The sequence below is a fragment of the Castanea sativa genome, chromosome 6 (genome assembly GCF_040712315.1).
Source record: "Castanea sativa cultivar Marrone di Chiusa Pesio chromosome 6, ASM4071231v1".
Classification (NCBI taxonomy): domain Eukaryota; kingdom Viridiplantae; phylum Streptophyta; class Magnoliopsida; order Fagales; family Fagaceae; genus Castanea; species Castanea sativa.
This window is the reverse complement of record NC_134018.1, coordinates 40,309,057-40,326,526: the sequence shown is the minus strand read 5'-3', so window position 1 is coordinate 40,326,526 and position 17,470 is coordinate 40,309,057. Positions and strand designations below refer to the sequence as shown.

The 17,470-nt window shown below is 38.2% G+C and overlaps 1 protein-coding gene across 1 annotated transcript; it reads right to left on the bottom strand.

The window, feature by feature from the left end:
- Window positions 1-6,672: 6,672 nt before the first annotated feature.
- Window positions 6,673-8,136, bottom strand: LOC142639947 (uncharacterized). The gene is made up of 2 exons (XM_075814070.1): window positions 7,901-8,136; window positions 6,673-7,198 (listed from the first exon to the last, which is right to left on the bottom strand). The coding sequence occupies exons 1-2, from the start codon at window positions 8,134-8,136 to the stop codon at window positions 6,673-6,675; spliced, it is 762 nt and encodes a 253-aa protein (XP_075670185.1).
- Window positions 8,137-17,470: the final 9,334 nt, after the last annotated feature.

The window sequence follows — 17,470 nt, the reverse complement described above, 5'->3', positions numbered from 1 at the left end:
CTCTTTCCTTATATTGTGAAGTTCATTCTCCACCCTAGTGGAATCTTCTCCTGAAGTTCTGTCTCGTTTATTGGCTTGAGAGTTTGATTCTTCTTCATTTTGGTTTTCACCTGTTCACCGACGTTCCACGTTTAAAGATTCCATTGTCTTTCATAGTTCTTCATTCTGGCAAGTCAGCTCTTCCACATTAGCCAAGAGGGCTTGAATTTGTTGTTGTTACGCAGCATCTGGCTGAGGTGCATTCTCTGCTTCCGTCTCATACTTTGAGGAACTCTTTTGTCACTGGGAAAGATGGCTTGAATGAATAGCATTCCCACAGACGGCGCCAAATTGATGATGCAAAAAATCAACAGTTAAGCTCCTCGTCGTAATGGATGGACGATGCTGTGAATGGGGTCGTCTTTGTAGATGAGAAACCTACCAAATGAACTGGGTGGAAGAGTAATACGCTAGTGTGGTGTTAGCCAAACTGCCTTCGATGCTTAAGTCAGTTAGGGAGACATTTTTTAGAGAGAAAATGAGTAGGGAGTGATTTCGTAGAGTATTTGCGTGTGTACCTTTAGCTTTTGTTATCTTCTCTTTTATAGTTGTATGCCTCATTAATGGGCAATGATGTGCTGCATTTATGCTCAATGGTTAGTGCATTACAGAATCTTTGTCTGGAGGTCACAGCTCATTTTGTGACCGTTGCTCCATCAGTTATGTTTTGTCATCAATGATCGTAATAATACGTAACGTCTTCTTTGGGTGAATGATGATCTGTGTATAATGACGACCATATATTTTTGGTTCATCAATGACATTAACTAGGTAGACAATCGCCAACACCTTAAGGGCTAGGGATACTATCTGAAAACTAGGGTCCCTGCAGTCAAGCTAATATTGTGTCTCCCCGATACTAACAAGGGTATGGACAAGGATTTCCTGATTGTTTCAGGGGAGTGGCATGATGGACTCCATTGTCCAACATAAGAGGGGACACCAAGTGGGGTGTTTAGGTTTAGGACTCTAACAATACCCCTTTACTCACTAATATATATATATATATGTTTTTTTTTTGTGTATGCTTCTTCTGTTTTCATTTGTAAATTGGTTTTGATTTTACCTGTATTGCAATCTGACAACATTTTTATTTTTGTTCAACTTGCAGATAAGTATTCTGCCATCCCTAACCTCAGTCTTGTCAACATCGACGGACAACTAAAAGCAACCCACATCATTCTCAGCTACGACCCTATCTCCTCTAGCTTTCAGGATCCTAAATAAGTCATAAAGGCGACAGACCCTCGCTTGAAGCTGATCAACGTTTCTGTGCCTAGCTTTCTTGCTAGCATCCCCCCAGAAGATACACAACAAGTAAAGTTGCCACTTTAAGGCACTGCCGAGGAAGAAGCAACCCCTTCCCAACCAGCTTTTGAGGAAACGGTGAGAGTAGTTGAAGTTTCAAACTCCGAGGAGGATTTTGAAGATTCAACCACCCCTAGTCTCCAAAACCTTTAACCATCGACTATAGTCACCTTCCCCCTGTATAAGTGAGTAGTGTCCAAGAATCCCCTAGTGTTCTTGATGTGATGGTGCTACAGTGCAAGGCCAAGACAATCCTTTGCGACCTCATTGAGTCTCAGGCAGGAAGTATAGTGCCCGAGGTGGTCATACAAGCCAAACCTCTCACCTCTCTTCCCTCCCAAACCTCCCAACCTGATTTCGTAGACAAGAAAAGGAAAATGGATAGAAAGGGAAAAGATGCAATGGAGGAGGACGAAGAGGTTATCCCCTCGAAAGAACACAAGCCCTAGAAAGGGGTCAAAATAGCAAGGACAACTCAGAAGAGGTCCTCCAGCAAATGGGCTATTGTGGAGAGGGGGCACGACCGTCGCACCAAAGTCCCAGCTTGGAACCCTCCTCTGGATACATAACAAATGCCTTGGAGCAGCCCCTCTTGCTAACTGACAACATGGCCGACCTGAGGACCATAAAGAAACACGAAGTTTTTCTGACACTGAAGAGGGATCTAGCATTGGTAAGTTCTTCATCATTTTTTTTAGTAAGTGTTCCAGTTGTTTCATCTTATCACTTTTTTTTTATATAAAAAAAAGGCAATTCAAGTTGCGCATATGGCCGAAGAGCTAGTGAACAACTCCCATAGGCAAATGAAGGAGGAGGAGGGTCAGCGCATAGCAGCCGTGGAATCCTTCATGCTGGATGAGAAGAGGATCAAGGAACTGAATACTAAGCTGACCGAGGCTGACAGGGAGAAAAAGAGTGTCGAGGCTGCTCTGTAGAGGGCTGAGAGGTAGGCGGAGAGTCAACGCAAACAACTCCGCCAGACTGAGGACTAGCTGGCCATAGCCAGAGAGCAGATAGGGACTCTCAAGAAGAAACTGGAAAAGGTTGAAGAAGTTACTGCCAAGGCCGAGCAAGAGGGGTACGACATCGGGGTAGCAAAGACTGAAGATGCCCTCAGAGCCTAGGTCACTGGGGTCTGAAGAGGTTATTGCCTCTAGGTATAGAATAAAGCACTAAACCAAGCCAGGATAGATGCTTCTTCCTCACTGTGGAGGGCAGCGAATGTCTACTACCCCCTGCATTCCGCGTGGCAGTCCCCTCCACCTCTCCAATCGAAACTACTCCTCAAGCACCTGAACCCAATCAGGTGGAGTCTGTTGCTGCCCTTCCTACCCCTCATGTCCCTTCCAAGGAGACTGACCAAACCAAGGTAATGGAGAAAGTCAAAGAAACGGCCAAGGATACAGCTCTTGACAGAGAGCTAGCTAAGGAACCATCTAAGGACTCTTCCAAGGGGAAGGGGACCTCTCAGAGCCAGGTATTAGTACTGGCTACACTCCCTTTTAACCCTAAAGAAGTCCCTAAGAGCAAGGGTGGGGCCCCAGCAACGGCGTCCAAGACTACCTCTCAGCCTGCAACAAAGGCCAACTTGCCTCCTAAGCCCACTTAGAATCTTAGTTATGTTTTGTAGGATTTTTTTTAGAATGTATTTCCTTCTGTGTGTAATCATTGTTTAAATTTCTAGACATGTACTTCCCTGACCTTTTCAAGGCTTTACTTAATGAAAACATCAACTTCCTTTATGTTTACTTGTGTTTATATAAAAGTCAACATGATGTCTTTTGATTCAAGATACATCTTCAGTCTTAACTTTAACAGTTATTTGTATGAGTGGCAATTTACTTATGACATTCCATGCAAATGGCAATACACTGGACTAACCTTTCCCAACCCATAATATTCAACAAAGCGTAATTTAACTTCAAAACATACCTTATGTATCTGAGATAAGTAGCTCAAAGGATTATGAATACTATTGGATTCTCTTTTTAACTTCAAATAATACTCCACTTAACAGTAGATCCAGGTATTTACAGGTGTTAATTTATCCACAAATATATTATGGATATACTTGCAAATGCTTTAAGTAATGCTCAGGGGCATATTTCTTAGTTAAGTCATTACTACAAGGGTCTTGGTCATCCACCATAAATAGATTAGATACTAATTTATCCAAGGTATGTGATCCGAGGAGCCAAGCATGACCGAGGTTCTGTTTAGTATTCAAATAACTAGAAGGATGTTAATTTACCCGCGGTATGTGGTCCGAGGAGCCAAGCATGACCAAAATTCTGTTTAATACTTAAAAAAAATAATGAAACAGGACATATAATATCTTAAACAAAAATGTGGCAAAGATGCCTTTCATTAATAGTAATACATTCATAGGTTATTTACATTCCAAGGGCGTGGTACAACATTTCATCTAGATCTTCCAAACAATAAGCCCCTATACCAGCCACTGAGGTGATGCAATATGGTCCCTCCCAGTTGGGCCTTAATTTTCCCCAAGAAGGATTCTTTGCAGTGCCCACAACTTTTCTCAATACCAAATCTCTTGGGGTTAAAAGCCTTTCCCTCACTTTCGTATCATATCCTTGTTTATGCTTCTACTAGTAATATGCCAGTTGAACTATGGCTGCTTCCCATCGTTCATCAATCAGATCTAGGCTTCTATCCAATAACCTATCATTATTGTCAAGGGTGAACATACTCGTCCTAAATGTTGGGAACCTAGTTTCCAAAGGGATCACTGCCTCGGTCCTATAAGTCATTGAGAAGGCTGTTTCCCCTGTTAACCGACGAGAAGTAGTCCGATATGTCCATAAAACATGTGGCAGCTCCTCCACCCATCTATCCTTTGCCTCATCCAACTTCTTCTTAAGTCCACTCACTATAACCTTATTAACTGCCTCAACCTATCCATTTCCTTGCGAATAAGCTAGAGTTGAATATCTGTTCCTACATACTTGGCCACCAATACCCCTGAGTGAGGGCCCTATGGGATAGTCACCTGCCCTCTGTATGACTTCCACAGATTCCCTCATGTGACTCCTCCAGGAGCGGCTCCACTGCTTCAAGGTGGACACATAGCAAGTATGGTCCAGAAAAAGAGCGTTTATACAACCTTTGCTCCTCGAACAACTAGAAATGAGGAGCTTTCCTCCGTACCTTATTTGCCTCTCCCTTTTTCTCAAGCAGAGTATCATCCTTGTGGAATAAAACTAAAGAATCCATCTAGTTAGGCCCGACCTTAATCTGGTGAACCTGGACCTTCTCTCTCTTCTCCTCAGTGGGTTTATGTAAATTTTTGACAAGAATAACCTAAGGTAAACTCTGTCTAAACGAGGTGGCCAAAGTGGCCAGAGAGTCAGCATGTGTATTCCTGCTTCTCAGAATTTGTTGCAAAGTAAAAAAATTCAAAACCTGATTACAAGCACCTAGCTTGACTCAAATACTCTTGCATTCTCAAATCCCTAGCTTCCAACTCTCCCCTTACTTGGCCCACCACTAACCTTGAGTCCTAGAATACCTCCACTACTTTTCCTCCCATTTTTTGAACCATAGCCATCCCTACCAACAAAGCTTCATACTCGGCTTCATTATTCGTGGCCGAGAAACCCAGCCTTAAATACTTCTCAATAATTATCTTCTCTGGGGACACCACAACTAGGCCCACCCCGGATCCTCTCTGATTAGCCGCACCATCAACATACAATTTCCAAGATAAGGGTTCTCATAGAGAGATTGCTTCAACCGATTTTCTCTCTAAGCTACGTTCCTCGCCCTCCATTTCTGCTGGGGATTTAGTAAATTCTACCACTAAATATGCAAGAACTTGACCCTTAATAGAGGTCTGAGGCATATACTTAATGTCAAAAGTCCCTAAAATTGTTCCCCACTTGGCGATCCTTTCAGTATAATCAACCTTTCAAAGCAATGATTGAAGGGAAGTTGGGTTAAGACCATAACTATATGAGCTTGGAAGTAATGATGGAGCTTCCGTGTAGCATTCACCACGGCCAAAATAGCATTCTCTAATGGCAAATAGTGAACATCTGCTTTGTGCAGTGACTTGTTCATATAATAGACTGGCCATTGTACTCCACTATCTACTCTTACCAACACTAGGCTAACTGCATGAGAGGCCACAGCAATGTAGGTGAAAAGAACTTCCTCCTCCTCGGGTTTGGACATAATAGGTGGCCAAGAAAGATAAATTTTCAACTGCTGAAAAGCTAAGGCACATTCTTCAATCCACTCAAATTCCTTTCACTTATGCAACAATTGGAAGAAAGGCCTGCATCTATCAACAGATTGTGAAATAAATCGGTTCAACGCTGCAGTCATTCTTGTCAACTTCTGAACTTCCTTAGGATTTCGAGGAGGTTGTAGATTGTTTATTGCCTTAATCTGATTAGGGTTGATCTCAATTCCACGATGAGTGACCATGTAACCCAGAAATTTGCTTGAACTGATGCCAAAAGAACACTTAGAAGCATTAAGGCGCAGTTTGTGCCTTCTCAGTATTTCAAAAATACTCCCTAGGTCATTTACGTGCTTGAACTCTACCTTGATCTTCCCCACCATATCATCTATGTAGACTTCACTGTTTTTGCCAAGTTGAGGTTTGAACATCCTAGTTATCATCCTCTGATAAGTAGACCCTGTATTCTTCAGTCCAAAAGGCATTACTTTGTAATGGTAATTCCCTGTGGGTGTAACAAAGGCAATCTTCTCTTGATCTTCCAATGCCAACGATATTTGATGGTACCCCTGAAAGACATCTAAAAAGCTCATCCGAGGATGGTTAACTGTTACATCCACTAATTGGTCTATCCAGGGTATCAAGAAGGGATCTTTGGAACAAGTTTTGTTTAGATCAGTGAAGTCCACACTTACTCACCACTTCCCATTCTTCTTTTTTACCACCACTGTATTGGCCAACCACTTAGGATAAAACACCTCTTTTATTACCCTAGCCCGTTTAAGTTTAATCACCACCTCCATAACAGCATCTGAATGTTCTTTGGAAAAACGCCGAGACGGTTGCTTCCCAGGAGTAATAGAAGGATTAACGTTTAGGTGATGGCAGATAAAATCTGGATCCACACCAGGAGCCTCATAAGCACTCCACGCAAACACATCAACATTTTTCCTAAGGAAATCAACTAACTTTTCCATCTCCCGAAGAGGTAATTAAAGTCCCACCTAGAAGAACTTCTCTTCATCATTATCAATGACAATTTTTTCTAACTCTTCACACTTTGCCCCTTCTACTACCATATCTAAGGACAGGGATGTCCTCCTTAACTACTATAAACCCTATTCTGCATAGGCAGAGGATTCACCCCCAGACTGATGTCTAATTACCGGCACCAAACATTCCCTAGTCATAGATTGACTCTCGATCAATTCCTCAACTTGATCTCCTAATGGATACTTCACCTTCAAGTGCAAGGTGGAAGAAACAACCCCCATGGCATGAAACCAAGGTCTTGCCATAATAGCCGTGTAGGGGGAATATGCATCTACCACAATGAAGTCCACTTCCACGACTTCCAACCCTCCTTGAACAAGTAATCTGATTTGGCCCTTCAGGATGATTGCCTTTCCATCAAACCCCACTAGAGGGCAATCATAGCAAGCCAAGTGCTCAGGCCTCAACTTGAGCCCCTTGTACAGATCATGGTACATAATCTCTGCACCACTGCCTTGATCTACCGAAACCCTCTTCACATCATACCCTCCAATCTTAAGGGTAACCACCAAGGCATCGTCATGTGGTTGTAAGGTTCCCACCTTATCCTCATCAGAAAACCTCAATGCTGGTCGGACTTCCACTCTACTCCTCTTAAGATCGAGGTCAGGCCCTCAGCAAGTGGTCAAGCTATAGACATCACCCTACATGGATAAGAACCAGTCCTACTTGGGGCAGTAAGAATAACACTGATCGTCTCCAAAGGCGGTCCTAAAAAAGCACCCTTCTAATGTCCAGACCCTACTTGGTGCCCCTGCCCATTAGGCTGAAACAAGAATTGCTTCAACTTCCCAGATTTGACCAGTTGTTCTAAATGATCCCGTAAAGTCCTACATTCTTTTGTAGTATGTCCTCGGTCCTGGTGATACTGACAATGAAAGCTTTGGTTGCGCTTCGTGGGGTCCCCACCCATCTTATTTGACCACTTAAAGTATGGCTCATTCTTTATTTTCTCCAAAATTTGGTGCATAGGCTCCCTAAACATAGTACTGATTACTTGAGTAGTGGCAGACCCAATATGGTCAGCGAAATCTCTCCTGGGCCGATTGTTGTTGTACCTCTCCGATCTGAAATCCCTTCGGTCTTGAGGAGCTACCTTTGCTTTCCCCTTCCTTTGCTGCTGATCCTCTTCGACCCATTTATATAATTCGATCCATAAGTTGACGTACACTTTTGGCAGGCTTTCTAGTTAGAAAATTCCTTGAATCGTGCTCGACAGGCAAGCCGACCTTGAAAGTCCTTATTGCCACATCATCAAAATTTCCATCTATTTCATTAAACATATCCCAATACCTGTCCGAATACGCCTTCAGGGTCTCACCCTTTCGCATGGTCATAGATAGAAGGGAATCCAAGGGATGAGGAACCCTATTGCAAGTAACAAAACGAGCTCCAAAAGCTCTAGTAAGCTCTTGAAAAGAGTTGATGGGGCATTCCTTCAAACCATCGAACCATCTCATCACCACTGGCCCCAGGCTGGATGGGAACACCTTGCACATCAAGGCTTCATTCTTCGAGTGAACAACCATTCTTTGATTGAAATGGCTAACATACTCCATAGGGTTTGTCCAACCATTATACATGGTAAATATTGGCTGAGTAAATCACCAAGGAAGCTTTCCTCCCTCAATCCTCTGTGTAAATGGTGTTTTAGAAATCTAGCGCAAGGCACGACTCATAACATCATTTCCCAGGCCCTCGTGAGATGGACCTTTGCTCCTCTGCCTATAATGGCTCTCCTCATCACACTAGAAAGACTCGCTATGGGATTCCTTGATCTAGGGCTATAGTTAGCATCATTTTCACCATCAGAGGAAGGTTCTGAGCTCGAAAGAGTCCCTCTCCATTGCTTACGGTGTAGTTTCCTCCGCAAGTGGTCAATGTCCAACTGCATATTCCTAGTGCTTTCTCCCTGGGACACATGACTCCCACTTCTAGAATGACTCCTACTTGTATGAGTGGTGTGTGCACTAACTTCACAGTCTCCCCTCCGCTTAAGATTAAGGAACCGATCTTGACATTGAGACCCCACAGACTCTTTACGGTTTGGTCCTAAGCCCACCATGGTTGCGTGATGAACTCAAGAATATTCAAGTTTCCCACAGACGACGCCAATTGTAAGAGCACGTTTTGAATTCAAAGCCCAAAAGTGAAAAGAACTAAGGCCCAAAGAGCCCAAAACAATGAATTTGTAGAGAGTGGGCTAGAAGCTGAACTCCAACAAGTTAGACAGTAATCACAGTAAGCCAAATGATACTGGAAAGCATGAATAAACAGTTTTATGCAAAGAAAAATCCTCCTCGACAAAGTCCGAGGATGATAGTTCTTCTATATTTCTCTTAGACTTAAACACAATTACAGTTTTTGAGTGTACAGTGATTTTTTCATAGATTATCTAATGATTCCCTTGTAATGAGGATTTCCTTCTTTACATTCCCCTTCCTCACTTCATCTCAACCCTCTACGTGTAGATCAGATTGCTGGTTTTGATTCTTGTCCCATCAGCACCTTCTTGAAGTCTTCGTGGGTAGTTGTAAGGCTGGAGGTTAATGTTCAGGTATCACCTCCACATTAATGCAGCCAGATAGTTAGTTATAGATTATTCAATGCGGTGGTAGCAGCTTTCTTCTTAGATATTTCTCATCTTTCCTTTGTCTTATCCCTATCTAATACTTATCCTTAACAATATGATCGTCTGGTGCCTTATTCTTGACGAGAGGTCGGACTTTTGACCTTTACTCTACTTAGTCGGGGAGGTGTTTCTCCTCGGACTACACTCCCAATCACTTATGACCAGACTTCTTCCACGAACTATTGACTTGTATGCTCTCGTTAGTATCTACTTGTCCTCAGACGACTTGATATCCTCGAACATGGCCCATGGCCCATGGCCCAATATCCATTTCTGGGCCCTTTATACGTACAGTATATTAATAAAATAAATTATAAAGATTGGATGAAATTCATATGCAAATTTTTATACAGGATTTTGTGAAGAAGATGATGGATTAATGTCTTTTGTTGTCCATTCCAGTTATTTTCCAACAACATTTGCGATTACTTTATTTTTAAGATACTCATGACCTAGAAAAAATAAATAAAACTATTTGTGACATCGTTGAATTTTGGTTTTGTAATAAAATTAAAAGATTTTATTATGGTGTGATGAAGTTAGCAAAAATTATTATATGTCATAACTTTCACAAACCTGTCCATTTTTTTTAATGAGATTAAAATTTTGAATTACTGTATGATGAGGTTAGTAATAAAGTAAAGGTAATTTTATAACACATCAAAGCTTTCAATAAACTTGCAACTCCTCCCCCCTCCCCCCCCCCCCCCCTTTTTTCCAAAATCAAAATGAGGTATCCAAGAAAGATATAGCAAGAACTTTCAACACTTTTTTTTCCCCTTTGGAATTGAAAATGTTAAATGACTTGTTCCTCATGTCTCAAATTATGTTTACGTTGGATGTAAGGAAATTTGACCTATTCTTGTGGTAGTGTTCGGGAGATTTTGATATATGAAAATTCTCTACTTTGTATTGATAGTAGGCTTTTTGTTTTTGGGCTAAAAATCATAAAATGAAAAAAAAAAAAAAAAAAAACATAAATGGGGTTAGATATTTTTTTTCTTTTCTTTTGGTTGAGAAACAGACATATTTTAGAGATGCAATAGATTGTTACTTATCTCTCTTTTTTTCCAAAATCAAAATGAACCTTCCTAGTTTAGACCTACCAAATAAAAATAAATATAAATGCAAAAGCAAGAACTTTCTACACTATTTTTTCCCTTTTGAATTGAAAATGTTAAATGACTTGTTCCTCATGTCTCAAACCATGTTTACTAATAATAAGCTTCTTGTTTTTTAGCTTAAAAATTCCAATTAAAATTCATAGAAAGGAAGTAGGAGTGTCTCTTTAATTTTGCTTTTATTTTGAAGTTAACACCTAATTTTCTCAAGTTGTAAGAGTTGGTTGCAAGCTTTCTCCTCTCTCTTTTAGGCTTGTTGAGTGCTACATAGCCTCAAAACACCCCATTAGCCTTCCTTGTCATTCATCTAGACATAAGTAACAGATTTGCTTCTTTAAATTAAACTGGGTTAGTGAAGAAGTCCAATCATATCCTAAAACAAGGCAATTCAACAAGACCCCAAACAATACCTAACTCATTTAGTCATTTTGATCTGGAATCTTGATTAAGATAATTTATAAAAAATAACTTGTTAAATAAACATTTATTATAAGTTTAAGCATTATATGCAACTCCATTCATGTCTACAAAGGGAGAAATTATCTTGAAATAAATTAAGAGTCGTGATATTTATAGACTTTCTCATGCATCTTGGTAAGAAACATAGTCATTGTTGAATAAATATGCCTTATTTAAAAGACATGACTGTTCAATAATAAATAACTAATAATATATTAATTAATTAACTCTTGATATGTTAGTAAAGCAAACGCCATCCTCCAAGCAGAATAGTGTACGTGAAAATGCACTATATTATGTTTTGATTACCCGTCACAGCGTACTATAAAATTACTAAATTACAAATTTGACTTGAAAATCTCCAAAAGAACTAAGAGGAAGAAGCCAAAAGAAGATTATCATACGCACATATATTATTCTTACATTAAACAAAGCTAAATATTGAGTCATTTGACCACACTAAACCCTCTTTGATTCTCTACAGTAGAAAATAGAAAATTTACCATATATGCTTAGTAAATATGTAGGAGAAATTAGTATATATACTGGTGGAGATGTCATCACTTATACAAGCAAATATGACCATTGATAAAATTGAGAGGAACACGGTACCTACTCGAAAAGCAAAATCTCTCACCATTTTTGGGATTTCCTTCTCTGTTTCTTGGCTGTGGAAGTGTTACCATGAAAGACTCCACAAGAACGAGGGAAGAAATGAAGAAGCCAAAGAAAAGATTTCATATATACACAAATTATCTTGGGGCATATGATCACACTAAACCCTTTTTTATTCTCTAAAGTAGAAAATAGAAAAGATACCATACATGCTTAATAAAAATATAGGAGAAATGCGTATTGTTATGTTTACATTAACTTATTTTTATAAAAACTAGGAAACTGAATTAACACAATTAATAATAAGAAACCAGATTGAACATACACCACAATTTAAAGTTTTGAACTATATCCCCATTTTCCATGTCAACCCCCACTAGTCGCTACACCACAACCCCCACCCCCACCCCCACCACCACAACCCCCACCTCCTCCACCACCGCATCCCCCACCATTTCCTCCGTTGCTGCTAGAGCCATCATCTGTACAAGTCAATATGACCATTGATATAATAGAGACGGACATGATAATCATGCCCAACAAAAGTAGGCCACCCGAGCTCTCTAACACAATACCTGCATCATTTGCATGAGCACCAATTAGAGCAACAAAATCTCTCGCCATTTTGGAAGTTCGTTCTCTCTTACTTGGGTTTGGAAGTGTTACGTACCTTACCATGTATGTATATGTATACTACTAATATTTCTTCTTTTTTTCGACCCCCTGGGTCTTGAACCTGAGGGAGGTGCCATTAGACGTCATTGGCTAATGTTAGTCCCATTAGACCACTAAAATTTCAATGCTTAGCAAAAAAATATTACTTAAATGATATGAGCCAAATGTAAATAAACACCTAGAGCCAAAGCCTGAAAATAAAAAAATAAAAAAATAAACCAAAAACACTTGTCTTGTGTGTATGTTTCCTAACAAAAACGACAGATATACTATCATAAAGCTTAGCAAGTCAAAAAAGAAAACTTGTCTGAGTTATCCATAAAAAAGACTCTCATATGCGCATAAATAATTCTTACATAAATCAAAGTTAAAAATTGGTGCCAAATATCGAATGACCTCACAAAACTTTTTTTATTCTCTCCAGTAGGATATTGATGAAAAGATCATACACGATACATGCTTAGTAAACATGTAGGAAAAACTCGTATTATTTTGTTTATATTAACGTGTTTCTTAAGACACAATTAATAATAAGAATCTAAATTGAACTTTACACAATAATTTGAATTTTTGAACTTTATCTCCATTTTTTATGTCAACCACTAACATTTCCACCACCCTCACCTCCACCTGCACCACTAACTTTATTGTATTAAATTATACTAGCTTTTGAGCACACACGTGCTTAAAAGCTCTTCTATTTTTTTGGTAAAGGTTAATAATTTGAATCCATTATAATTTGGAATTAATATATTTTCCAATCACAAAATATCTAAGAGTGTGATGAGTGTAATGCATTTTGGATAAAATAATTTTTTTCATTATAGCCCTAGGTATTTTTCCTACGGGTATAATGACAGGTACCAAAAACACTTGTCTTGTGAGTATTTTTCGTAACAAAAATGACAAATATACTATCATAAGAGCGCTATTCAAGCTTCATGAGGTGTTTCAAATGTTTCAAAATTTTACAATATGCTATAATACCGTCTCAAATATGAGACGGTACGGACACAAATGCCAAATCAGAAAACTAATTTTTTATTCAAACTTTTCTCTCTCCTCTCAATATTTTATTCAACGTTTTCTATCTCTTCTCACTGATTTGCCTCTCTCCAACCCATGTTCTCTCTCTCTTTCTTCTTTAGATCACCCTCCCTCACCCTTAAATCAACTGTACGGCGGTGTCGTGGATTGTGGATCAAGCCGCCCTCACCGATCAAGCCGCCGCCATCGCTTCTCATTTGAAGACTCCATTGCCACTCTGAAGACACCATTGTCGCCGGTTTGAAGCCGCCATTGCCACCTCGGTCTGAAGCTGCCATGCCGCCTCTATCTCAACCCATCTCAGCCATGGCTTGAAGCTACAGCACCGCTTGTCTGATGCGCATCTTAGCCACGGTGCAAAGCCGATCTTAGCCACTACCGCCAATCTAAAGCCACCACCGCCGACAAAGAAAACCACCACTGCCAGATCTCTCAACCTTTCTTATCTGTTTGTTTTTGTTTTTAATCTGATGTGTGATGGTTGTGGTTGTGGATCTATTGTGGGTATTTGGTTAGAATTTATTTGGTTTATTTGGAGTTGTGTTTTAGGTTGTGGAGGATGCAGTGGTTATTGGTTGGTGGCTACTGGTTGTGGCAGTGGTTGTTGGTCGTTGGGTGGTGGCCATTGCCATTGTTTGTGTTTGGTATATTGGCAGAGTTTTGTGTTACAAATATATTATTTTAATATTTGTATATATTTTAATGTTTAGAATCAAATAATAGAATATGTGATAAATGGTGAATGGTAAAATGATGTGTTAAAAAAATAAAGTAGCCTTTTGGTATGTCAAAATGATATTTTTTATAAGAGATATGATGAGAATGCTCTAAAGCTTAGCAAGTCAAAAAAGAAAACTTGTCTGAGTTATCCTAAAAGAAGACTCTCATATGCACATAAATAATTCTTACATAAATCAAAGTTAAAAATTGGTGCCAAATATCAAATTACCTCACAAAACCTTTTTTTTAATTCTCTCCGGTAGGATATTGAAAAGATCATACATGATACATGCTTAGTAAACATGTAGGAAAAACACGTATTATTTTGTTTATATTAACTTATTTCTTAAGACACAATTAATAATAAGAATCTAAATTGAACTTTACACAATAATTTGAATTTTTGAACTTTATCTTCATTTTCCATGTCAACCACTAACATTTCCACCACCCTCACCTCCACCTGCACCACTAACTTTATTGTATTAAATTATACTAGCCTTTGAGCACACGCGCGCTCAAAATTTCTTCTTTTTTTTTTGTGTAAAGGTTAATAATTTGAATCCATTATAATTTGGAATTAATACATTTTCCAATCACAAAATACCTAAGGGTGTGATGAGTGTTATGCGTTTTAGATAAATAATTTTTTCATTATACTCATAGATATTTTTGTGATTGGAAAGTTAGTTTTCTTAATTAACTTGAATCAATGCAATTTTTTGGTGCATTACTAAAATTAATATGTACCCTTAAGCCTTTAACCCATGCAATCTTGATACAATGTCTTATATACTGCTTTTGGGTAACCCTCGTTAAAGTAATAAGCCTCATTACTTCAATCAATATTATAAATTCATTATCAATATTTACTTTGCATAGTTGTGCCGAACAAATAAATATTTCATTGATAAAATGTTGTATTCAATACAATTTCATTTGCAAAATATTATCACATCTCTTGACTTAGCTATTCAAATAATCTCCTCTCATACATAACACTTGGAATATTGCTTTAAAAATTCACTTGTATGCAAATTCACTTGGATGCAAATACATTTTGGATGCAAATTCACTTGGAATATTACTTTAATGAAAGCTTGGATTTGTGTAAGAACATAAGAGCTTGTTCATACCCCCAATAAAAATTACTACTAGATCGCCTTTACTCTAAATTAGACTAAGTGCGGAATAAGAGTAGAGGAAGAGCAATTACCGAAACTACTCTGGTGCATACATATGAACAATAAACAATAAAAGCAAAGCATAAGAGTAAGGGAAGAGAGATGCAAACACAAGATAACACCAAGACGTGTTATCGAAGAGGAAACCGAAGCACTCGGCAAAAAACCTCTCCGCAACCCTCCAAGTCAAAATCAATCCACTAGAGAATAAAGTTGGAGTACACGAATAACAAAAGACCCTCTAAGCCTAGTCTACCCAATGTACTTAAGCCCTCCAAGCTCCTACTACCAACGGACTTCTCGGAGTTATGTCTTCTCTAGTTTTCCGGATCCCGCAATAGGCCTAATTGCAACCACCAAGCCTCACTGGCTTCTTTTGGCAAATCCCCAAAGCTTTCCAAGCTCCAAAACACTCTCTACACTTTGAATAGATGTTGGTTATGTTTGGGTACAAATCTCCTCTCAAGGTATGAAAATGGGAGAGGGAAAGAGAAGAGGTTAGAATGATTTCTCACTAAGAATGAGTAGCTCTCTCTCTAAAATATGGATGTGTTTTGTTGTAGAAAACCTATCTAGAGTTTTTCTCTCTGAATGGTCTCTCATACATTTGCGGGTAATGAGAGTATATATAGTATGAATGAAGGATAAGAAAGTCACACTTAAAATCTTCTAGACAGAGAGTTTTGCGGGTATCTCACAGGTTGGCCCTTCTTGTGAGACACTTGCAAAATTGACAGCCTAGCACGACTCTTCAGCTTCTAGTATGTGCTTCTCACGTGGCTCTTTCGCGAGTAGGCTTCTCGCGAAATCCACTTGTTCATCCAATACATGCTCGATTCTTCACCAACTTAATACTAAACCCAATACAATAAGATCCCACAGAATACAAGGAACAAAATTAATACAATTACAACACTTTTTGTCATGGAATAAAGGTAACATAAAACATAGTTGTAAATCACAACTTTACATTTAAAAACTTAACTATTGAAATAATCTCCTTTCATTTAGAATATTACTTTAAAAATTCACTTGGATGCAAATAGTAGTATAGATTTTCAAGGAGCTTCCCCTATTTGGACTAGATTTTTACATGGGAAATAATATTACCATTTGCATTAAGAGAAGTCCAAACAAGGGAAGCCCTTAAATATCTATACTACTATTTGCATCCAAGTGAATTTTTAAAGTAATATTTCAAGTGTTATGTATGAGAGGAGATTATTTCAATTGCTAAGTTTTTAAATTAATATTCCAAGTGATTTTGCATCCAAAATGCATTTGCATCCAAGTGAATTTGCATCCAAGTGAATTTTTAAAGTAATATTCCAAGTGTTATGTATGAGAGGAGATTATTTCAATAGCTAAGTCAAGAGATTTTATAGTATTTTGCATATGAAATTGTATTGAATACAATTTTATCAATGAAATATTAATTTGTCTAGCACAACTATGCAAAGTAAATATTGATAATGAATTGTATCAAGATTGCATGGGCTAAAGACTTAAAGGTACATATTAATTTTAGTAATGCACCAAAAATATGCATTGATTCAAGTTAATTAAGAAAAATAGCCTCACGCGAGTGCTCAGAGGCTCTTCTATTTTTTTGGTAAATGTTAATAATTTGTATCTATTATAATTTGGAATTACCACACTTTCCAATCACAAAAATACCTAGGGTGTGATGAAAAAATTATTTCATCTAAAATGCATAACACTCATCACAACCCTAGGTATTTTGTGATTAGAAAATGTTTTAATCTCAAATTATAATAGATTCAAATTATTGTGCATGTGCTCAGAAGCTAGTAAATGATAATGCCCTATGAAATGGAAACTATCAAACCAACCAGCTTAAGTCAAAGTCTTCCGAAAAAGGGAGTAATTATAGTAAACTCACCTATAGTTTGGCCCAAAATCATTTTGCCTACCTGTGATTTAAAAAATGTTACTTTACTTACCTGAGGTAAGCTCGGTTTGTCTCCTGTAATCCACCTTTGTTAAAAATGATGGTAAATTTTTCCTGCCTTTTTATGTCTCTCTTCTCCCAAAACAAAATAAAAATATAAACACGAGAAAATGGATCAAAAAGTGGTATTGACCCCTCTCTCAATTCACACAAATCTTGAACACGAAGAACAGAAACCCAAAAAAATCAAACTCAAATCAGCCTCTACAAATATATATATATATATATATATATATATATATATATATATATATATATATATATATATTTACCTTGTTGTCTCTCTTTCAACTCAATGGTTATGAATTTGATCGGAAAAGAAAAATCAATGGTTACTAACTAAAAAGATTGGACATTCAATGAAAATGAAATTTCCACATATGGACACTCCTTCCTCCCAGCTTACCTTAAGAATTAAAGACGTTGGAATTAAAGACA